General features: G+C 48.2%; 1 protein-coding gene across 1 annotated transcript; it reads right to left on the bottom strand.

The window, feature by feature from the left end:
• Nucleotides 1–453: 453 nt before the first annotated feature.
• Nucleotides 454–14,411, bottom strand: LIG3 (DNA ligase 3). The gene is made up of 20 exons (XM_071575242.1): nucleotides 14,280–14,411; nucleotides 13,222–13,757; nucleotides 12,601–12,738; nucleotides 11,521–11,718; nucleotides 10,929–11,080; nucleotides 9,837–10,003; nucleotides 9,102–9,179; nucleotides 8,824–8,992; nucleotides 7,912–8,067; nucleotides 7,387–7,518; nucleotides 6,547–6,626; nucleotides 6,011–6,098; nucleotides 5,391–5,468; nucleotides 5,009–5,132; nucleotides 4,491–4,633; nucleotides 3,646–3,720; nucleotides 2,941–3,087; nucleotides 1,767–1,941; nucleotides 976–1,067; nucleotides 454–841 (listed from the first exon to the last, which is right to left on the bottom strand). Exons 2-20 carry the CDS (start codon nucleotides 13,736–13,738, stop codon nucleotides 605–607), a joined length of 2,946 nt encoding a protein of 981 aa, XP_071431343.1. The 5' UTR covers nucleotides 13,739–13,757; nucleotides 14,280–14,411; the 3' UTR covers nucleotides 454–604.
• Nucleotides 14,412–24,212: the final 9,801 nt, after the last annotated feature.

Here is a 24,212-nt window from a genome sequence, read left to right as displayed (position 1 = left end):
GGAGCAACATACTCTGGAAAACAAACACTCCAGGAGGATACCTGGATAATGCCACAGCAGTTGCTCCAACAGAGGCTTATTTGGTGTCCTGGTTTTAATATGAAACCCACACCAAGGTGCAAATGCTGCTGCTGCTGCAGACCTGAGTTGTGTGTCAGAGACAGGAGAGAGAAAACAAACCAGGAGAGGGACCCGTGACCTGTGTGTGAATTGTACCCACACAGCAAACTTATCCTGGCACTACAGCCAAGCTTCACGTCTTGGGTGGTCTGTTTTCCTGTCCAGGCAGAGAATAAACTTTGGAAAGTAAGTCCTGAGAGCACAGGAGAAACTGCTTCAGTTTTATTTCTTTTTCTATAAAAATACCCAAACTTTAAAAACCCAAGGAGACTAAACCAGCACCTGGATGAGTGCAGTGGTCTACAACATGGGCAGGAAAATGGGATTCAGCAGTGACATTTCTTCAGAGGGTTAATTTATTCCATGTGGTTGCTGTGGATCTTTGCAAGTACCTCTGATGGCATTTGATGTCTATCCACGACTCCACGGGACAATCTCACCATTCCTTCCACCTACCTAGTTCCCAGCTGTCCTGCTCCCCCTGCTAGCAGGGCGCCACCAGCCTCCTCTTCCGGATGCACTCCCAGATCCACCTGGGGGAGACACGCTGAGCACCAGGGTTGTCACCAGTGTCCCCGATGACGTGGGTGGCCGAGGCCACGTCGAGCTCTGGCATGAGGTCCCCGTCGTAGGCGATGAAGTAGCGGCGGATCCTGTCGAAGTCCTGCACGGAGCGCGGCAGGTACAGCCTCACGCCCGTGAAAATGTCCAGCAGTGGGTGCTGAGGGAGGAGAGGGGGAGAAGCCCCGGATGGGTAAGACAGCAGTGTCCAGGTGGAAGGCAAAGGTGAGCAGACAACTGACCTGCCTCAGCCTCCTCCCCTCCCCACAGTGGCTGCTGTCCACCTGACTGTACCTTTTTTCCATTGTCCTCCATCTCAGATGCTTTTCTCTTCTCCCCTCGTTTCTCCTCCGATTTTTGAGGGGATTCAATGACTGCTTTGCTCTCTAAAAACAAAAAACTTGCCTCATTTCTGTGTTCTGTCCACGTACTTGTGTATTAACATGAGGGGAGACAGCAAAGAGAGTAAAAAGGAAAAGTTTCCTCTCCTCTTTTTGGAAAACCCATGGATTAGAATGTAACTATTAAGATATTTTTCTACTCTAAGTGGTGTGGGACATCCTCCTGCCCTCATTTCCAGGATGCTGCTGCCACCTGTCCTCTGTGCTGTCACCACACTGTCCTTCTGGAAACTGCTCAGCAATTTGCCTCACAGTGTTCCCCAGTGACAAATGCAAACTCAATTTACCTGGAAATCACCTCCCTGCAGGTGTCCCATTATATGCATGAATTCCATCCAAATAAAATTAAATACTGGTTCATGGCCAAAAATATCTAACCAAATGGGACGTGACCTGCAGGAACAGGAGCAGGGAACACCAACCTCAAAGCAGCAGCATCAGTGCTGTTTCCATCCATCTTTTCCCAATGCCAGCACACCTCAGAGCTGTGGCTACTCAATCCATGCTGGGAATAGCACAGGCCAAAACAAGGGTCTGAACAGCTTTTCCCATGATCCCTGACATGCACGTGAAAGGTGCTGTGGGATCTTCCAGCCTCTGCCAGAAGGCAAAGATCCAGGGCCAGCCTGCCCAAAACACAGAGCACACAGCCCGAGGCTCCTCACCTGGAAAGCACCATCTTACCTTCTGGCTTCTGGGCTTTTGCAGGTGACTTCTTTGGGGGGCTTTTAATACTGCTGTGAGGTGTGGAAGACCTGGAATTCCCCTCATTCTCTCCACTGCTGCCAGCTGTGGACTCATCTTCCTCCCCGGCAACAATGCCAAAATCAGCCTTCTCCTTGGAGAGCTGGTACAGCTCCTGCCCCACCAGACACAGAGTGTTAATGCTGTCTGACACCAGAGAGAGGAGCTGCAATTGTAATTACAGGGGCTCCTCTTGCTTGTTCCCCCAACTGTTTGCTCAGATGATTTTACTTCCTGCATCTCTTTGTAGCCATTTCCCTATTAATTCTGCCCAAGCTCTCTGAGTTCCTCCCCTCTGCTTGGCATTAAGGGAAACCACACAGGGAGGAATCAAAAGCCACATCCACTCATGTGCTGCAGAGCAAGACAGACTAATTCATCAGAGCCTGCAGGATGAGCAGTGCCTGCTGCTCTCCCTGGGCACAACCCATCTGCAGAGGTGCCTCTCTCTCCTGCACTGGGAGCCTGACAGGCTGCAGGGCAGCAGCAGGGCAGGCTCATCCCTCATTTCCATGGCATAAGCAGCACTGGCAGGTGCTGCCAGCACCCCACAGGCTGTGTGAGGACTGCCCAGACTGCAGAACTACCCTGAGCTCTGAGCTCACCGACTGCCAGGGCTGGCACTGGGACAGTTCTGTGAGCCCAGGAGAAAGAGGTGAGTGTGTGGGGGCAGCCTGGGGGGCCTGGCTGGCTCCCACTTGCCCCTGTGCCCCAGGACTGGGCCAGGCTACCCACAGTCACTTCCCAAATGCTGCTCTCAATCTCAGCCATTCATGGGAACCTGAACGACCCTAAAGAGAACAAAGGTCACGACTTTGAGGAAGGCAATTCCTCACTGTGGGGCTGTTACAACCAGCTGCCAACATGGACTTTCCTGACAGAGCACAACCAAACAGCACAAGAGACTTGAGAGGCCCCAAGGAGGAGTGAGATTCACATCAGAACAGTCCAGCAAGTGGCCTGAGCCTGGGACAAACAGAAAATGGAACGTACCATCACAGGTACCAGGCAGTAGGTCCCTCCACTGCATACCCTGCTACCCAAATTTGTGTTTTACCCACAGCCTGCTGCCAGAGCTCCCACCCAGCCGTGTGCAGAGGCAGGGGCAGCTCACCTTGAGCTGCTGCAGGTTGGTGGCCGTCTGCCAGTCCTTGTCGTCGCGGATGCGGGTGCAGCGCGGGAAGCGGATGGAGATGCCGTCGGCAGTGTGGGCCTCGGCCTTGGAGAACTCGGCCCCCGTGATCTCCCACACTGGGGCTTTCTGAGCAGGGCAGGGACAAACTCAGGTCACATCCCCATGTTCTCTTATGAACCAACTCTAATGTGGCTGTTCAGTAACCCCTCCTGCCCCAGCACAGAGTTCCACACACACACTCACCTTCCTGGTCACTTTAATTAGAAAAACCTACTTTTTTCCACTAAGACAGAAATCCTTCACTAATAGACTATGCCAGTTTCTAAATAATACCTTTTCTTTCAAGCATCCAAGGCACAAAGCAGACTGACCCATCCAACCTCTGGGTTACAGTTGTGCTTCAACCATTTTAAGTCAGATTTTTCATGTCTCAAATTTAAAATAAGTCACTTCTGGAAGGTTTTTAAGACTATTTCCCAAAAGTGTTGCAGGTGTGATTTCCTTATGAAACTTTTAGCCTCAAATGCACTCACAAGACTGAGAGATGAAAACTTGTGCTTAATTTCCTGTTCCAAGTATGAAGACTAATTTTGTAACAGAGACAACTTGTACACTTAAAGGACGTGCAGTAGATTGTTCTGTCAGGGCTGGGAAATGGAGTTAAATGACTATGACAGGACTCACCTTTGGATCTGGGACAATGAAGTCTGGGTAGTAGATTTTGTTTATTTTTAGCCACCGTGGAATTTTACTAGGATCCTATTAATTAAAGCACAAACCCCAAATGAAAACACTTATAATACATGAACCTACTTCTACAGAAATTGTTAAAACATAACCTAGAACTAAATCAGTATACAGGTGTTACATTGTCTTTGCATGGATGAAACTTGCTTTAGACTGACCTGCAGCAGTTTCTCTCACCTAGGAAATCACAAATATAACCTGTAAGACAGCTCTCAATTCCTGTCATTCTGTATGTGAAACAGTAACACTGTAGCTCCAACTGTGATTCATGCAAAACTACCCACTTTGTAAAGATTCTGTAACCCTGATGAAAACGGCCTTCAGGATGTGAAGTAAATATTAAAATTCTCTGTTTATTTGTCAAGTATTGAAAAGTAAGATTCCCCACGTAAGTCAATCACAAGTCTTAACTCCAACACTTCAGGTTATGGAGCTGTAAGTATGACTCGAGTTCTTCCCTCTCGCAGCCCCATCTAGTGACTGTCCTTGCCAATTGCAATATCCTCAAAAAACAGGACAAAAAATTGGTACCCTTCCCAAAAAAACTTTGTCCAGGCAGGAAACAGATGGTGCCTGGCTCCCCACTCAGTGTCTGAGTACAAACCCCAGGCAGTGCCTCATCAGGCAGTGCCTCATTTGTGTCAGAGCAGTTTATCTATTCAACTCTTACTCATCTTATTCCTGGCAGAGCACTTCAACCAGCATTTAACCAGCCCCTCAACAGTAGCTCAGCCCTCTGGTGAGCCTCCCTTTGCTCAGCTCCACACCAGAGCCCCTCTCACCTTGCTGATCTTCACCATGTCCAGCTCTGTCTGCAAACGTGCCAAGGTGGCATCATCGTGGCCACCAGAGCACTTGGTCACAGTGCACCACTTCTCACTCTTGGGATCGTAGCAGCCCATGAGGAAGATGGACATCATCCCACCTGCAGAGGGAAGAGCAGGGTGGGTCACATCTACAGGACAAACCACAGCTTTGCAAAAAGTGAAGACATGAGCCAACCCCCTCTTCCATCTCTGGGAGTCCAAGGGATCCAGGCCTGTGATGGCTCCACAGCACCAGCTCCCACACACAGACTGAACTGAGACCCTGCACTGTGCAAGAACCCAGCCCAACAGCTCCAGCCCTGCTGTGCTGCCTGACCCCCAGTGCCCTCAGAGCCCGGCAGGTGCTGGGCTGCAGCAGATAACCAGTTACAACCAGCCTCATTCTGCTAAAGACAAACTGCTACAGGAGGCCTGGAAGAGGGACAAGCCTGGGCTTTGTGAACTGACAAAACTTCAGCCAGCTCCAGACTTACCTTTGCTGCCTTGCCCGTAGAACGCCCCCAGCACCACCAGGTCTGCTGTGTCAGCCATGGCCCCCTCGTTCAGGTAGTCCTTCTTCACCTTGAGCCAGTGTCGTTTGCCTGGTTCATAATTTCCCTGTGCAAAGCAAGGAAAGAACCCCCTCAGAGAGATCCCTTGGTGGGCAGCAGCTCCTCCAACAACCCTTGCCTTTATCCAGCTCAGCAGTTCTAAGCACAGCAGTGTCAATACACAAGGAACAACCTGGACTGGATGTCAGCATCCAAAAAATCCAGAGGTGTTTCAAGAAGGCTCAGCCTTGTGTGCCTCATCAACAGATTCTGTTGCTATTCCCAATTCCCAGCACACACCAGTGAAGAGCAAATGTGAACTTGCCTTTATGTCCTTCAACACCAGCCCTTCCAGCCCCTCACGGATGACTCGGGTGATCATATCTGCCAGGTCTGAAGCTTTCTGGAAAGGAGAGGAATCACAGTGAGCTCAGGACTGTCCAAGGGCCGTGGTCTTCAGGCTTTCTGTTTAGAGTAGTGGTGCACTAAACCCAAAGCAATTGCAGAGAGAGGAACAGGTAATAGCATAACAGTTTTCCAAGGAGGATCCCATAAATGATCTCTTTGCTGCACATCCAGTGACTAAACTGGGAATAGTCCCAAGAAGAAAAGGGTTGGCTTGTTAAAAGAACCCCTCAGAGATGAGGCTGCCCCACTCTGTCCCTGATATGTCCCCATATGTTCAAGATGAGATTTCCTTCTCCATCCAACTGCCTTTGGACCTATGCACTTTTCTTCTTCCCAAAAAGCTTTCTCTGCTCAAAACATGCACTCTCCCCCAAAGCCAGGGTGCTACATAAATCAGTAGCTCAAGAAGCCTTGCACACAGAGCAGAAGTGGAACCATTCTGACAGGGTGAATTTGCAGACAATCCTGAAAGGGCTGTGTGGTAAAGGAGCAGTGCAGAGTGCAGAGTGCAGCCCTGGGGGCTGGCCCTGAGCTCACCGTGACGTGCTTCATCTCCGAGAAGAGGATCCGGTTGGGGATCTCCACCATGTTGTCGTGGAGGAACTTGCGACGTTCACACAGAGGCCTAAGCCAGGAAGGGATAATTGAGGACAAGCAGTGATTTTAATGTGAAGTACCAATCACAGGAACATTGAAAAAAGCTATTTCAGTAATTAAATGATTTATCCTACAGAGTTCCAACTAATTCTTACTGTCCTCCGGGAAGTTGTAAAATAGAAATTCTGTATTAAGAGTGTGTTTAATTTCAGAGGACATAAGATAAGCTGGGACTGAGCCACACCAATTCACTGGAAATGCAGCTGACCCTGATATTTTGAACCTGCAGAGCAAGATGGAGCTCCATAGTGAAATTCCCTGGCACAGCAAGGACCCTCCCACACACCCTTGTTTTTACAGGGTGAGTGGCATGTCTGACAGCCAAAGTGAACTGGTTCCTCTGCACTGGTGATGTGTTCCAGCCAGTTCATGCTGGGAAACCAGTCAGGCCACTCTCACACCTGCCAGAAACACACCTGTCCATCAGGCTGATGTCATTGAAATAGATGCAGTCAAACACAAACAGGCACACGTTGGCATCTTGGAAAGCAGCTTTCTGGAAGACAAGATCCATTAAAAGCAATCTGCAGTCCCAGCAAGCAGCACCAGTTTCAGAAAAGGAACAGAAACAAAAGGATGGCTTTTCAATCTCCATAATATTTTAGTTAGGATAAGCTTAGGCCTCTTCTAATAGGAGAAGTATTCTGAGAATTAAGATTTAAACTGAATGTGTCAAAGCACAGGCTAAGAAGATAAAACATGTTAATTTCCTGGTGACAGGGAAATAATGCTACAAATATTAGTGACTTGGGGCAATGTAACATCTGTCACTGCTGCTGCAACAAACCCAAACACATTTCTAGAGACAGCAGATTAATGGCTACTTCTAACCTAAGCCCTTGGAGTTTAATTTTCATTTTACTGTCCTCTTCCTCACCCCCATTTAGTCCAGACAGAAGCACTACATAACACTCATATGGATTAAACACTCTGCGTCATTGTGGTCTCCCACTCTGCCATGCACTACTCCAGTCATGAGGAGCAATGACCAAATTGCAAGATTTTCCAAAGATTTTTTTAATATTTATCTTGAAATGAAGTTTTCTTACTGCCCTGCCAGTGATCAGGTTAACATGAAATCTATTGTATTAGGGTAGTAGCTTTTCATTAGTATGAGCCTTCTCAGGGATCTTATTTATTCCCCAGAGCTCTAAAATTACCCTGTGATAACAGACCATGTGCTGGTGCATTTAAATCAGCAGAGTAACAGGCTCCAAACACAACAAAAGGGGGATTTATTTAATTTTCTTTTTTACCTTGTGCACACCAAGAGTCCCAAATGGAAGTGGCTTGCCAGTTTTGTTGTCAATCAGAAGCACTTCTGAATCCAGGATCATACTTTGCCCACCAGGGAAAGCCTGAGGGATGAAGTCCTTAAAATGGGCTACCTTGGGAAAAAAATAAAAACAAAAGAAAAAATAAGTCTACTGGCTGAAGAGAGGGACTTACTCCAATGCAAGTATTTTCTCCAGAAGTGTCTGAGGTACACATGGGCACATCTGCACTAACTTTATTATGGTACAGACAGCACAGCCTACAAATAGAAAAATGAAGAAGGAATAAATAGAACCACATCACCCAACTGGCATCAAGGCTCCCAAAATGGAGCATGTATTGGCAGATGGCTTAATTTGAGTTTCAAGCTCTTACTGTGCACCAAACCCAAGTGATTACAGTTCTACCGAGTGTTGCTTTTCCAGATTCCAAATACCTACAGATTCCAAAGTAACAACTGTGGAATCCAGTGGAGGAGCTGGCCCAGCCAGTGTACAGGTGCTTACTTTGTGTGGGAGGACAGGTTTGAGGCTCCTGCTGAAGTAGTTGAAGTGATCCCCGTTTTTGTGGACCTGCACCCGCTCGCCGTCGTATTTGATCTCGGCGTACATGCCATTGGGGCACTTCTTCATGGCATACTCGATGGACTTGCAGGCTTCAGCCTTCAGGTGGAGAGAGGAGATCCAGACTCAGGTGATACAGTGAAAAATAAACACACTCCTACCTGAGTTCATGAATGAACTGCCAGTTTCCTTGGAAATCTTTTTGTCCAGGGTCTCTGATAGCTGGTCCAAGTCTTGCTCTTCTTAATTACTCATTTACTTAGAATCATCTGCATATGTCCAGATAATTACAGCTTTTCAGTGCTTATCTCCTCCAAATGTTTCAAGGTGTAAGTACTGTGCTTTTTGTAGGAGTGCACTTAGCCCAAAAGTAAATATTTAACTCTGTATTGTTCAAACAAAAAGCCAAACTTGTTCAAATCTCTAATCCAAAGGAAAGCTTACACTATTTCCAGAGAAAGGATCAACTTCTGGAAGGACAGCAAACAAACATAAAAGTCACTTCTGGACTGAAAGCAAGTCACGATTTTAGCTTGGCAGTGGCACTGAAGGTGTAAGGACTGAGTATGCTGAAAATCAGCCTCTTAGCAGAAAATGCTTTGTATTCAATTCTATACTCATCACCATTCCCATTTTTATAATTCTATCTGGCACACTACAGGAGTCACAGAACCTCAGAATCACACAGACTGTTCTGAGTTGGAAGGGACCCACAAGGATCACATCAGAGTCAAAAATCAGCACTGTGAGCTCACACTGCCCACAACCACTCTCTGGCTGTTGCTCCCTTGAGGTGAGGTCTCTGCCAGCACCCCAGAGCTCCACGTCCCGCTGGGCTGGAGGGGCCCCACGTACCAGCATGGGCTGCACAGGGGTCATGAGCGAGGCCTGCACGCTGAGGGTCCTCTTCAGCCCCGGCACCTTCTCAGCCTCCTGCTGGTTCTGCAGCACCCTCTCCACCACGTCCTGCAGGTTCCGGGATGCCTTGAACGCCTCGTAGGCGTTGGGATCCAGCGCATCCAACCTGGAGCAAACCGCGCACAGGAGGGAAAGGGCGCCAGCGTCAGGTCTGCTGCTCCTGCCTTATGGAACAAACATTCCTGGGTTTATCTCACAGTGAAAGTGAGACTTACACGTGCTTTGCTCCAGCATTCATTTTCAAGTCATGCTTAATTAGCCTGATGATGCATTTCAGGTCATTGCCTGTACACCTGAAAAACAGAAGATTTAGTAATGGTGGACAGTAAACTGAACTACTTTCCAGCTGAAAAGAAGAAACTGATAGAAATCTCTTTGAAAAAAAGCCCTCCTCTTACTGAGGGTTTAAAGTCAAATGACACACCTTACTAATGACACCTCAGAGGCACAAGAGAACATCCAAAAGGCTTTTTAGCATCCTTATGTTTGAAAGCCAATATTAATTCTGCCTCAGTGCTGACGTACCATCCAAAATTTATTTAATTAATGCATCAAGTGACAGTAACATACTCAGCATCAAACCAACACAAAGTGAGCCAGAGCAAGAATCTAACATGTCTTAATTGCATTACTCAACACACCTAAAAAAAGCAACTTAATTACCAGCTGAACACCATTAAGGTAGTTCTGCAAGTCACTTGTTCGGTACTGATTGAACAGTGTCCTGACAGTCAAGGATGAAGTTGTCTGGCATGAACAGGAGCCCTACATATTTCCTATTGCTGGTCAGTAGTCAGGGTGTCTTAATCACACCACTAACAGCAGCTTACAGAAGTTAATTAAGTTCACTTTCTGTGGCTCATTAGTTTCTCACCTACTCCAGTCTGTGATCCACAGATAACCACTCCCAGTGTTAGGACAGACCTCCAGAGGCCAATTGCTTCCCTCACCTGCGGCTGATCTGCTGCAGAACACTCTGCTGGTCATCCTCCTTAGTGAGCTTTGACAGCTGGATTAGGAATTCATCCACCTCCTGGATGGTCAGGAGGCTCTTGGCTGCTGGAGGACAAGTCTTGCTCTGTTCGAAGAAGATGCGGATGGTCTCGGAAACATCTCCCTGTCTCCAAAAACAAAAGAGGGGGTGGATCAGAGCCATGGCCAGAGAACGGGGATGCCACTGGGGATTCAACATGCTTCCAGTAAGCAGGATAAAGGACAGGAATGATGCTGGGATTGTATGAAGAAATTGGAATTAAACATCCAAGAAGCTGCCACAGGATAGAACAAAGCTGCCCAGCTGTTCCATTTGCTAAAAAAGGTAAGTTAAAGTACAACATCATCTCATGGCTCTGTATTTCACTGCAGCATCACAGACCTCTTATTTCCTCAGAATGAATCCACAGACCTCTTATTTCCTCAGGATGAATCCACCTGTAAACTCAGGGATCTGAAACAGGCTAGCGATGTCACTAGAAGGCAGTGTGTACCAAGGCAATGAACAGAGATGAAAGAATTACCTTCATTATCCAATTCACCCATTTTCTCCATCTTGCAGTGAATCAGAGAGTGCACAGGAATTCAATGCACACGTGAGCCCTTGCAAGGTACCAGTGTAGATTAATTGTATCCACCAAGTGCAGCTCACAGTGACAGATCTGTCAAGTGAATCCCACGTTTTGATACGTGATGTTACAAAAAGAATAGTATAAATCCTTTACAGGAACGTGCCAGACAAAGCTGTTCAGACAAACAGATGCAAGCCAGTTTGTCTAGGTATTTGTCTTGCTTTCTAAAGTTGAATTTAATATAGGGAAATTTGTATCTTTCTTTCTATTCAAACATGATTTTCTACAGGTTCCAGATGGTGGAAAATGCTATGAAAACTGCTAATGCCAAGAAAAACAAAATAAACCACCAGCTCCCATTCTAACAGTCAAGATAATGCTTTTGATTACAAGTAAAAACCCCAAACCATTACAGAATTTCCAGACCCAAAGGACTTGGGTATGGAAGAAATTCAGAGGACTGCTGTCTGTGCTCACCTGTTCCAGGTCCCGGACCATTTCGTCCTGGTTGCAGTTAAAAATCCTACTAAACAGCTTCACAATCTGCTTATCATTCAAGTTGTAAACTATTTTAATGACACCTGGTAACAGCAGCTTAATGGTCAGGTACACATCACCATGAAAGCCATCTGGGGAAAAACAGAAGCAGAGACAATTAGAACTGTGATAACTTATTTTCACACACAGGCTCTGGTTGTCTGTGCCCATTTACATGACCCTGGGGATAAAACCCACAGCTGGGGCTTTCTCTTTGCCCCATTTTGCTCTGCTTCATGTGAAAGGAGGTTTCTTAGGAGAAATTCCTACAATTTTCCTCCAAATCTCACCTCAGCACTAGATTTGGCACCTAAAAATGTTCCCTACAACAGAGTGAGACACTCTTGTCTGAATTTGTTCTTTAAACAGGTCACTTTGCAAACATTTTCTCCACAGTTCAGAAATCACCACATCACATAGCTGGGACTGCACAGCAATCTGATTTGATTTCACCTTTCCTTTTGAAATAAAAACTGTGAGGTTGACTTTAACAGGGCCTTCATACACTGGGAATTCCAAGCAGGAACCATACCTCCTGCAGATCCCTTCTTCAGGAAGTCCTGGATGATCTGTGTTTTCACATTGTAGCTTGGCTTTTCAGCCACCATGGCACAGAGTTTGCGGAACTCCCGCAGCAAACAGTCCTTGTGCTTCGGGTCACACCTGGCTGCAGACAGGCTGGACTTGTGGGAAGAGTTTGCAGAGACATCTTCTGAATTCTTTGGCTTGGCTGCATCAAACACATAACAAGTTGCTTTTTTAACAAGTACAATACAGTGTAAATTCTAAAGCCACCTCTGCTTGGCAAGCTGAGAGCAGTCCCAGCATGCTGGCAAAGCTTCAGAACTGACTAATGTGTGCTATCCCAAAATTTGTGACTTGTACTTTATTACTATAAAACAAACTATTTTTTCATTATTCTTTACATTAAACCAGAATTTTCTGGGCCTTAACTCTACCAGACAAGTAGCACTAAACCATGGTGAAAAGGAATTCCTGCTGGCAGATGCCTCAGTTTTACTTCTACTTTATAAGCCTTTGCTCTTCACGGCAAGATGTTTCCACAAAATCATTTTTAAAATGGAGGGGAAATGTCTCCATCCCATTTTCTTTCCTAACATCAACATTCCTACATCTTTTAGGCTGTGTTGTGGCCACCTGTGCCCTGGATGGTTTGGAGCTACAGGTCAGTCACACACCAACTGTCCCACTGGCAGCTGCTTCCAGGACAAGCTGCTGAAAGGTAACAGTTCTCCCTTCTGTGAACACAACTGGGAATCCCCCACAACCAGCTCTGTAGAGATTTTGAGCTCCACTTTATCCCTTCAGTTTGACTGGAATTGTCCAAAGGATGAAGGCAGTTGGAGTCAGGGGCACACCAGCCTGACATTGGGGGTTATGGCAGAACCTTTGTCTCCTTGGGAGTAACAGAAACTCCAACATTTTTCAAGACATTCTTTCAAGACTGACAGTGTAAGAAACCTCTGACAACTTCTGGCAAACCAGAATTTCAGAAAACTAATTAAGACTATAGATAGAAAATTGATCTGAGCCAAGTGAAAACTGTTATTAGAAGAAACTGATTTCCCAGAATCAGTTTCTTAGGTCCTACCTGTGAAGCCAGAGAACTTCTTTGGTGATGGATTGGTAAGACCAAATGGATCTTTTGTGGTCAGCTGTCCTGTGGCAGTGAGCTTAGCCTGGACTATCACCTTTTTCTTCGGGGTGCCTGAAGTCTTGGAATTGGCTTCTGCAAACCAGAAAGGTTCAAATAAGCAGTAAGAAATAACCTCATACATCCCTCAACATATTACCTGTGACATATTTCAATAAAGGCTTAAAAGAACTGGGAATTCGAGGACAAAAAAAAAATGAATGGATGCTTTTTGGATAACAAAACTTAAAACATAATTTACTGAAGATCGTGGAAAAAGCTGAAAGTGAAAAGTAAGTGATGCTTCCTCCTGGGATTTACCTGCCTGTGAATTCAATCACTTAGATCTTCTGCACAATCAGTTGTGACAAAAGAATCAAGAGGTGTCACTGTAGAATTGACTGCTTCTTCCCTTTCCTACAGGGCTGAGACAGATTGGAGCAGCACTGCCCACTCTGTCCCTAAAGCCATACAAATACATCCATGAGGATTTTGTGGTAAAGGCACACCTGGGTGGCAATCTGTGGCATACCTTGAAAGGAAGCAGAAAAGTGACACAGATGCTGCCCTGTGTCTCACCTGAGATGTGTTTGTTGATTAATTCTTTGTCCTCATCTTGCAGCTCTTCCCACCCCTCCAAGTCTGTGATGTCTTCGATTTTCTTGGTGGTGGCCCGGGCCTTGTCCAGCTTCTCAAACATGCACTTGACATGGTACCACTCCTTCATGTCCCCGCCAGACTCCGTGAAAGGGTTGGGAACAATCTTCCCGATGCGGCACACCCCCTTCACGATCTTCTCCTTGCACTTCTTGCACCCGGCGGTGCCGCGCTTGGCGTAGTCCACGCAGTACCTCTGCTCTGCCATGTCGGCCGTGCAGGCTGGGCGAGCGAACGGGGGCACGGGGAAAGCGCCGGCACTGCTGCCCTGCGGGGACACGGGCTGTGACAGCAGCTGGCACCAGCGCCTGGCGCCGCGTCCCACACAGCAGGGGAGGGCTCTGGGCAGGGACCCCCGAGTCAGAGGGGGACAGAGCAGCGCTGCGGCCCTGCCGAGGGCCCGGGCGGAGAGTGACAGAGCCCCGCAGCCCGTGGGCATCCAGGCCGCGCAGGGAGAGCTGAGGGAGAGAGAGACACGGACTGAGCTCCTGCCTTGTGTCCGCCGGGAGCCGCGGGGATCCCAGCCCCGCAACGCCCACCCCGTCCCCGTCCGGGACCAGCCGGCAGAACCGACCCACCACAGCCCCCCGAGCCCCCTGCTCACCCTGGGCACCCCCCGAGCCCCCTGCTCACCCACAGCCCCTCCAGAGACCCCTCCTCACCCTCAGCCCCCACCAAAGCCCCCTCCTCACCCTGAGCCGCCCCAGAGCTCCCTGCTCACCCTCAGCTCCCTCTCCTCACCCTCAGCCCCCTCTCCTCAGCCTCCCCATAGGCCCCTGCTCACCCACAGCCCCCGCCTCATCCTCAGCCCCCCAGAGCCCTCTACTCATCCTCAGAGCCCCCTGCTCACCCTCAGCACCCCCACAGCCCCTTCTCCCCTCACACACCCGCCCCGTCCGGCCGCCGCTTTCCCGCCCTTCCCGCCTGCGGCCCACCCTCCGCCGCACGCCCCGGGCCGCCCCCATTCCCCGGCCGCTCACCGAGCTCCTCACGGTGCTGCCATCGCTCTCCCCTCCCCGGCTCCGCGCGGACCCCCCCGGGCCGCCCCCGCAGCCCCAGCCCGCGACTCAGGCCGGGGCCGCCGTCGGGACACGAGAGCGCCGGTTCGGCTTCCGTAGGGACCGCGCGCGCCGCACCCGGCCCGCCCCTTCCGCCCCTTCGCCCCGCCCGGGCGGCAGCGGGGCTGTCCTGGGGTTAGAGGGCTGTGCCCTGAGGGGATAGAGGGGCTGTGCCCTGAGGGGATAGAGGGCTGTGCCCTGAGGGGATAGAGGGGCTGTGTCCTGAGGGGTTAGAGGGGCTGTGCCCTGAGGGGATAGAGGGGCTGTGTCCTGAGGGGATAGAGGGGCTGTGCCCTGAGGGGATAGAGGGGCTGTGCCCTGAGGGGTTACAGGGGCTGTCCTGGGGATAGAGGGGCTGTGCCCTGAGGGGATAGAGGGGCTGTGCCCTGAGGGGTTAGAGGGGCTGTGTCCTGAGGGGATAGAGGGGCTGTGCCCTGAGGGGTTAGAGGGGCTGTGCCCTGAGGGATAGAGGGGCTGTGCCCTAGGGGATAGAGGGGCTGTGCCCTGAGGGGATAGAGGGGCTGTGCCCTGAGGGGATACAGGGGCTGTGCCCTGAGGGGATACAGGGGCTGTGCCCTGAGGGGATACAGGGGCTGTGCCCTGAGGGGTTACAGGGGCTGTGTCCTGAGGGGATAGAGGGGCTGTCCTGGGGATAGAGGGGCTGTCCTGGGGATAGAGGGGCTGTGTCCTGAGGGGATAGAGGGGCTGTGTCCTGAGGGGTTAGAGGGGCTGTGCCCTGAGGGGTTAGAGGGGCTGTGCCCTGAGGGATAGAGGGGCCCTGCATGTCCCACCCTGAGGTGATTCCAGTTCTCCACCACATGGATGGTTCCACAGGAGCACTGTGTGTGTGCCCTGCATGTCCCGCCCTGAGGTGATTCCAGTTCCCCACCACATTCCCCACCACACAGATGGTTCCACAGGAGCACTGTGTGTGCCCTGCATGTCCCACCCCGAGGTGATTCCAGTTCCCCCACCACACGAATGGTTCCACAGGAGCACTGTGTGTGTGCCCTGCATGTCCCATTCCGAGGTGATTCCAGTTCCCCCATGGCACAGATGGTTCCACAGGAGCACTGTGTGTGCTCTGCATGTCCCGCCCTGAGGTGATTCCAGTTCCCCACCACACGAATGGTTCCACAGGAGCACTGTGTGTGCTCTGCATGTCCCACCCTGAGGTGATTCCAGTTCCCCACCACACGAATGGTTCCACAGGAGCACTGTGTGTGCCCTGCATGTCCCGCCCCGAGGTGATTCCAGTTCCCCCATGGCACAGATGGTTCCACAGGAGCACTGTGTGTGCCCTGCATGTCCTGCCCTGAGGTGATTCCAGTTCCCCCATGGCACAGATGGTTCCACAGGAGCACTGTGTGTGTGCCCTGCATGTCCCACCCTGAGGTGATTCCAGTTCCCCCATGGCACAGATGGTTCCACAGGAGTGCTGTGTGTCCCGCCCTGAGGTGATTCCCTAATCCCAGTCTCCCAAAGCTGGCTCTCTAAGAGCACAACATCAAGCTGGGGCAGGTCTGAGGAGTGCCCTGTGTGGGGCTGCACCACACCAGCCCCCCAAAAGCACCGTGCCATGTTGGTGCAGGTCTGGGGTGCCATGGTGTCCCCTGGCCTTAGAAATGGTCCCCCCAAGAGCACTACACTGTGTTTGTGCAGGTCTGAACCACGTCATGACCCTCAGCCTCATGAAATGGGCCCTTCAAGAGTGCTGGGCCTTGCTGGTGCAGGTTGGAGGTGCTGCCATGTCACCTGGTCCTCAACCCAAGCCTTCCATCAGTGCACACTCTGCCTGCACAGCCCTGAAGTTCTGCTCTTCCACATGACCTCTGACACCGTCCCTCTCAGAGCCTCTCACTGTGTTGGTGCAGGCCCTGAGGTGCTGCTGTGTCACCCCATCCCCCTGAGAACAGCCCTTCATCCCAGTACAGCAGGCACACAGCTACACTCCACCTGCTGGCTCTCTGGTGGTGGCAGCCAACCCTGTTTCTCTGATAAAATTGCTGTTGTGCTGTGCCAGGAGGCTGCTGAGGGTGTTGGCATGGATGGCACACACCACCACAGGATTCCTGCCTTCATCCAAGGAAAGGATGCTGTGCAGCTTGACATGGCCAGGCTGTCTCTGACCTGCTTTGCTGTACCTCAGAGGCAGAGTAGGAGACATGAGGATAGAATTTGCTTCTCCAGCCAGCAGTTCTTTTTGCTGGCCTCCAATTAGTTGCAAAACAAGCTATAGGCATTTTCTTCCCCTCAGCACACCAAACTCCACACTATTTGGGGCTGTGGATGAGTGTAACAACCATGTGATCACAAAACTGGGATGAAGTCTGACATAAGCATTTCTGATCACTGGGATCTGGCTGTGAAGCAGACAGTCTGCATTAATTTTCAGTACTTTGCAATATTTTGCTCTCAGACAATGCTTTCAATCCATTGTCTCAGGATGAAAACACACCTTCCTGTCCCTCATGGCCCAGAAGTGCTGGAAACCCAGGAGGAATTGCAGAAGGATTCAGAGGGGTCATGAAGGACTTTCTGACTGCTGTTGACTTCATGTGGAAGACACCCAGACCAGCACCATGCTCCAGATTTTTGGTTGTGTGCATTCAGCTCCAAGACCATCCCTTTGGCAGACTCGGATTGAAGTGAGTAAGTTTAATGTGGTTCAATTTTGAATCATTCAGTTCTCTTTGAAAAAGATGCACCACTGAGATATTACTTGCAGAACAAGCAATGACTGGATGCAATAGTTTGTATAAACACTTAGAGGAGAAGAAAACAGTGAAACCCAGGTAAAAGTGTGTTGGGTACAGTGTTCAGAGAGAGCTTTCTGGGAGCACAGAGCACGGTGTTCACAGCATCATGGTGAGATCTGCCATTAATTGTGTGTTTGAGCTGGTAAAAGAGATAAAAACTTGGTTGTAATAACACCAAGGTCGTGGGTTCAACCCCTGTGTGGACCATTGACTTCAGAGTTGGACTCAATTATCGTTGTGGGTCCCTTCCAGCTCAGAATAGTCTGTGAAAAACAGATTCAGGGACTGACACTCACTGCAGCACAATGTTAAGGGTTTAAATAAGGCAGCTGAGCACCCTGGCAGGGGTGGGATCTGCTCCCCCAACTTTTACTGTCTAATGTCAGCCAGTTGATCTAAACTAGGCTGTATTTACAATAAGCTGAGGAATATGCAGAGGCTTCAGTGAGGGTGGGATGAATTGCTTCTGGCTCTTTTCAGTCTGGATGGCAGCCTGGACAGGTAAGTAGGAGGCTGCCCCTCTGGAGAGCTGTGCTGCAGCTGGAGATGGATGGATGCCCTGGCTGTGCTGAAATGCAGAGTGCACAGGCAGGTGGCAGAACGTTGCCACGAGAAAGGGTGAGTGTCACATTCATTTCTGTGTGAGAAGCAGACACAGCTGCTGTTTGGTTGCTTTGAAAAGACCTGGGAATAACAGCAGCAAACCTGGGGCACTCTCAATTCCAGCTCTCTTTGGTAATGTTGCTGAAGATCCTGCAGCTTTATTTTTGCTGGTTTGCCACTGTGGCCCCAAGGGAAAAGTGGAAAGTTGAAACTGTGCTTCTTTATAGAATCACAGAATGGTTTGGGCTGGAAGGAACCTTAAAGCTCATCTTGTTCCACCCCCTGCCATGGGCAGGGATACCTTCCTCCAGCCCACGTTGCTCCAAGCCCTGGCCTTGGACATTTCCAGGGATGGGGCAGCCACAGCTTCTCTGCCCAACCTGTGCCAGGACTTGCCCACCCTCACAGTAAAGAATTTCTACCCAATATCTGATATAAATCTACCCTCTTTCAGTTTGATCTTCGGAACTTTTTTGTGGCTAACAGCTCTGAGATGACATTAGGAAGTGACAGGAGGATTCCAGCTGGCATGGGACTGACAGGCTATGAGTTTGGTCACTGCTCCTGTTTTCCATGGAAGCACTTTCCTCCCCTGAAGTTGCAATGTGCATCTACAGTCCTTGGTCTGAGTGGGAAGGTTTGTGTGCAAGGGGAGGAATTAAAATCAGTCTGGGTTTTATGGGCTTATTTGAATAAACTCCTCCAACTCCCACATTGGCCAAGATGTACCTTTAAACAGCTGTGAGTAGAGCAATATATCCAGTGAATATATCCACAAAACTACAGGACACTGAGTTCACAGAAAACAGAGAGAAAACTAGGAGACAAATCACTGCTGTTTCTCCAAGGGTTAGGGAGAAATCACTGCTGGTGTCTCTCCTGGTAGCTAAAACTGGAATTGCTGAGCTGAGCCTCTTAACATAATGTGCCCTCTGTGTAAAAGTCAGCAATGACAGACTAGAGAGGCCCCCAGGAAAGCAGAACCCTGTTTTAAGTAGTTTATTCCACTAATACCAAGAAGATAATGCCCAAAAAGTCAGATTTAAAGGTTTAAGTCTGTCCTTGCTTAAGACAAGTGTCCATCAAGAGTTCTCTCAGGAGTTAAAATATATGTGAAAGTGAAATAATGGTCTCAGGTTTTGTCTGTGTGTTAAGAAGCAAAAAACACATTTTAGTTTCATCTGAAACTAGGGTTGAAAATAGTTCATAAAAAAAAAAGGTTCAGCTTGCCCAGATCTTCTGGGGATATCTTAAGTTAATGGGGTTTGAACTAAAATTAAAGTTGTGATGCAAGACTTCTGTCAAGAGTTATATTCCAACGAATCCAATCTTCCTGGTATTGAGAAAATGTCCAGAATCTCACTAAAATCAAATAAAAAGAGGGAGGTATTTAGAATTTTAATAACTCCAATGAACAAATATATCTCCCTCTCCGACTGCTAAAGAAGATACTGAATCTGGACATGTGGTTTATTAAAATACAAGTGATAAGAGAAATGGAAAAGATTATAGAAAACAGACACATATACATGAAATACATTTTAAAAAAGGGAAGGGATGTCAGTTAAATAACAGATCAAGAAGCCACATAATGGATTTATAAAGCTCAATATTACTCACTTATTTGCATTTATGTTTGTTGGTAAGACTGACTTTATTAGAGAGGGCTTTGTAAGGAAAAGCTGCTCCCAGCTCTGTGGTTCAGTCTGAAGGGATTTGTGGTGCTTTGGTTGGACAAGTGGCTTGCAAGGTTTTCTTCTGCCTTCTGAGGGTGTGAAAAGTGGAATCTGGTATGACAGGAATGAAATCTCTTCCAAGCCTCTTTCTGGCTCTCAGTTTGGTGGGGAAAAGGAAAAATACAATCTATTGTCAATTTAGAATCATGAAATCGATTGGGCTGGAAAAGACCTCTGAGTTCATCAAGTCCAACCCTTGGTCCAACTCCAGTCCCTTTACCAGATCATGGCACTCAGTGCCACGGCCAAGCTCAGCTGAAAAACCTCCAGGGATGGGGAATCCACCCCCTCTCTGGGCAGCCCATTCCAATGCCTGAGCACTCTCTCTGCAAAGAATTTTTTTCTGCTCTCCAACTTCAATTTCCCCTAGCAGAGCTTGAGCCCATTGTGCCCCCTTGTCCTATTGCTGAGTGCCTGGGAGAAGAGACCAACCCACACCTGGCCAGAACTTCCCTTCAGGTAGTTCTAGACAGTGCTGAGGTCACCTCTGAGCCTCCTCTTCTCCAGGCTAAACACCTCTAGAAATTTGCTGTTCTTCAGTTCACGTTTTCCTCTTAGTGTTCCCCAGACTGGTGAGTTCCCTGCACTTCCTTAGTGGGCCTGGATCTGCTCTAAGGTGTGATGTTGGATGTTTGGGTCTCTCAGAACAGCTGTTCCCTCTGCAGGGCTCACAGCCAGGTGTTCCCAGGGAGGTTCTCCTTCCCTTCCCTCTGTGCTGGACTCTGCAGGGCAGTGACTCAGTGCCTGTGGCACTGCAGCCATGGAGCTGCTCTGCATCCCTGTTCCCATCACAGTGACAGGCCTGCCTGGGGCAGTGACAAAAAGATGACAATAACTGTGGGATCATCCTAAAATTGGTATATACAGCCCTCCGTGCAGGAGACAGTTTTGGAATGTGAACTTTGTCCTTTAATCCAAGCACAGCCCCAATCTGTCTCTCCCCTCCCCTTTACCACATCTCAGCTGTCTTTCTGAGGGAAAATCTTGACATCTGGGACATGGTCATTATGAATGTCTGAGGACAGGGAAACAAATGTGAAATTTGTCATTTCTAGTGCAGGTTGCCCAAAGAGTCATTTAACAGCCACAAAAAAAAAAATCGTGTCAGAGATTTCCAAAGGCATTTAGGAGATGCTCATGCCCATTTGCTGTTAATACTAATGAGAAGTGAGTGTCCAAATCACTTGGACAGGTTTTGGAGAGTCTCAACTAGATACATGTCTTCCTGGAGGAAATTGCATTTGACAGGAGGCTTCTGATGCAGGGAGAATAAGGGCATTGGAGGCCACTCTCTGAATTGATTCTATTTCGGTTGAGAAATCTGCCAAATGTGCAACAGATACAGATGCAGATCCCCACACTTCTATTCTGCTGTCACCTAATAGAATATCCTTTACTTTTCTGCCTGCTGCATATGCTGTTAAATTAGATAGAGGTATTTGCAAGGTGAATGACAAGTGTAATTGGCTATAAATGCTCCATTTAGAGAGATTGCAAACTATGTTTAAGTTACACCCAAGTGCACCTGTACTTGAGATGCAAAGTCATTCAGCTCCCACTGCACCTTCATTATAACCATACTTCATCCTCCCACACAAATAGGTTCTGAGGAAAATAATTCCTCCCCAAATGTACATCTGCTGTGAATTATACCAGCATCATTACACAGGCAAGTACAGTGAACACAAATCTCACCCTCTGTGGTGGTGCTGATTGAAAGATGACACCTAATTTTGGAAAACAAAGGAAATCTGATGTCAAAGCTTGACATATATTATTTTTGGGGATTTGTTTCAAAGCATTTCCCAAATTCATTTGTCATTTCTGCATGCTGGGAGGAGATTTTTTCAAAATATTTTTTCAAAATTTTATTTCAAAATTTTAACTCTGAATCCTTGAGGATGAAATTGAAACCATGGCTGAATTTTTTTTAATTGACCTTGCTAGGCAACCACTGTTGCCCAACCCTGGAGATCACTGTGATCCTGTTCTTTGAGGCATCTAAAATTAATTTCAGAAACCCGCAAATGTTATCAAGAAAGGTTATAAAAGTTTCAACACCTTTGTCCATTTTTATTTTGGAAAGTTCTTTACATCTTCTGATAAAAAGGCTATTTTTGAATGCAAACAGCTTTTTGTTGAAATAATTCTGACTAGTTCTGCAAAATAACACTTGTCACCAGGAAGAAAATGGTGCAATTAATTGGTGCCTACCTTTCATCGTCCCCACTGGATCTGCACTTGGTTGGGTTAAAAGCACTGCTTATTATCTTAACAGCCAGGAATCTTGCAGGCTTCAAATCCCCAATTTCTCTTCTCTGTTTCTTCGTTACACTAAGTGGCAGTTGTGTACAAACAGACACAGACAGGGCAGCTCTAACTCCTTTCTGGGTCTCAGGTTCTCTGCTTTAACCCAAAGTCGTCCCAGGCTGCTGAGCACCTTTCCATGTCCTTTCCAGCCACATCTGTCCAATCTGCACTCGCCAGCTGCTCTGTGAAAGAAACTCCTGAACAAATCCAGTAGAGATTGGATGCTGCCTGCGACGTGGGGCTGAGACCTGCAGATCTAATCTCACCTCAGGGCTCAGCAGCAGGAACAACAGGCACTCCATTTGGTCCTGCCCAAGGAGGCTGTGGCATCTCTTTGGCTAAATGAAGCTGGTGCTGTGAGAGACCCCAAAAAGACTCTGAGCCAAATTAGTGTGGGATGTGGGGGTGACAGTGTGTGTGTGGATCTCTTAAGGTCTGAGGTGACTGATGATCCATCCCTAAGGACCAGAGAGGCACCTGTAGGATGTGGATGCCTTGTAACCAGTAGACTCTTTCCATGTGTGAGGTGAACTGCTGACCAATGGTGTGCTGGCATGTTATATACAGGAGTAGATAAAAGTGAAGCTGTTACTAAAAATAAAGTCCTTTGTCTTGGGTGAGCCTCCTGATCCCACTGCAGCCTGAGCTGTCTCTGCCTCCTCTGATCTACCTTACCCCAAGAAAGGGTGACCCCGATAGTGGGATAAGACAAAAATGAAGATTCTTTAATGTCTAGGCTTAGGGCTTTTAGGAATACATGATGACATGCCCCCTGACCACTGATTTCCATGGTTTTTATAATAATGTCCACCCAATCCCAAGTTCACACATCTCTCAGTCCAGCCCCGTCTTGCTCCTGGTCACACCTCAAGATTTGAGGCTGGGGTCAGTGGGACCCTCTGTCTTCAACTTTCTCTTCTTCTTCAGCACACAGAGGGCTCTTGGAGGTTTTGCAGTGTTCTTAGACTCAAGGTTGTTGGTTTATGTTTATGTTTTGTTCTGCAGGCTTTCTGACTTTCTTTAGTTTTCTACTTTGAAAAGATGTCTAAACAGCTAAAAGAATTTGAGCTACTGATACGTGGTAAGGTTAGGAGGCAAACAATGAACTTAAGCTGTTAGAAATATTAACACACTACATTTGCTTTTTTACTACAGTTACAAACACTTCTAAAATCTATAAAAATGAAAAAAATAAAAAACCCCATAGGCATCAAGTATTAGACTTCTGAGGCTTTCCACAGCCAAGACCACAGTTTGGAAGGCAAATGGAAATTCAGTTACAAGGAATTCTGGAGACTGTGGCTTTTGGCCTCTGCTCTTCAGCATGTGCAGGAGTTTTTGTCTCTGGGCTTTAACAGAGCCTCAGATACCCCTTGCTCAGGAGGCACAGTCAAACCTCTGCTTGGAGGGAAATTCTGCTTTTTTAATGTTACAGGAACTTTCTTACTTTAGTGCTAAACTGTGTAATTCCTCTTTGAATCTTCCCTCAAGTAGTGAGCAGCATTACACATTGCTGTGCTGAGGGCTGTGTGTGTAATTAGTGACTTGTGTGACTCCCAAAAGCTGCAGTCTAAACCTTAACCCAACCTTCACATTGATCACAGTGCCACATCACTTGAAAGCACTTATGATCAGAGAACTGCAATTCTCAGGGCCCATTCCACACTGGAGATGAGTTTTATTAGGGAGACAGGATGTTAAAAAAAAATTAAACCAGTCCTCATTGGAAACTGGGGACATAAAACTCTTCAGAGCCAGACTGTGACTGTCACTGCAGAGCTGTTTATGCAGCTATTTATGCAGGGAATAACTCTCCAGGGATGGGCTATTTGCTGCTGTTTGTGCTCCAAAGGCCCTGCCACGAGATACCAGTGCTGGAACCAGGGGTTTGGGTTCCTGCAGCAACAGTGGGAGTCCTAATGATTGCCAAGTGCTGCCTTCCCCTCTCTGGAGGATGGATGGGTTGTCACAATGCTTCTGTCTCACTTGCACTGCCCTGGGGCTTGGGAAATGGGGTCAAACCAAAGCCAAAGCAAATGCAAAACCTCTGACCTATATGGAAATGCTGCTTTGGGGCCATTTGGTTCTGTGATTCCTCAGAGCCCGCTGGGGGATGCAGGGTTATTGCTGCCTGGGATATCTCATCCCTTCCCTTCCAGTGAAATGAGGCTCCTTTGTCTTTCTGAAGGGTTTTGCAACTGGCTGTAGATGAACTGAGGAGCTGCCACTTGGCTCCAGCCAAATAACTAGACTTAAATACAAATAAATTCCCTGTGTTGCTGTGAGAGCCATCAGGTCCTTCACAGGGCCCAGCTTGCCCCTGTGCATGGAGTGCAGTTGTCTCAGGTAGAGGGGCTTTGTTGAACATGTGAGGTTCCTGCTGACCCCTCAGTAAAGTCCAGCCTTGGCCTGTCCCTCTGTCTTCCCTTCCCATTCCCTCCTGCCTC

This window comes from Pithys albifrons, chromosome 21 (genome assembly GCF_047495875.1).
Source record: "Pithys albifrons albifrons isolate INPA30051 chromosome 21, PitAlb_v1, whole genome shotgun sequence".
Lineage (NCBI taxonomy): Eukaryota > Metazoa > Chordata > Aves > Passeriformes > Thamnophilidae > Pithys > Pithys albifrons.
Note: the sequence above shows the minus strand (reverse complement) of the source record. Positions and strands in the feature narration are given on the sequence as shown.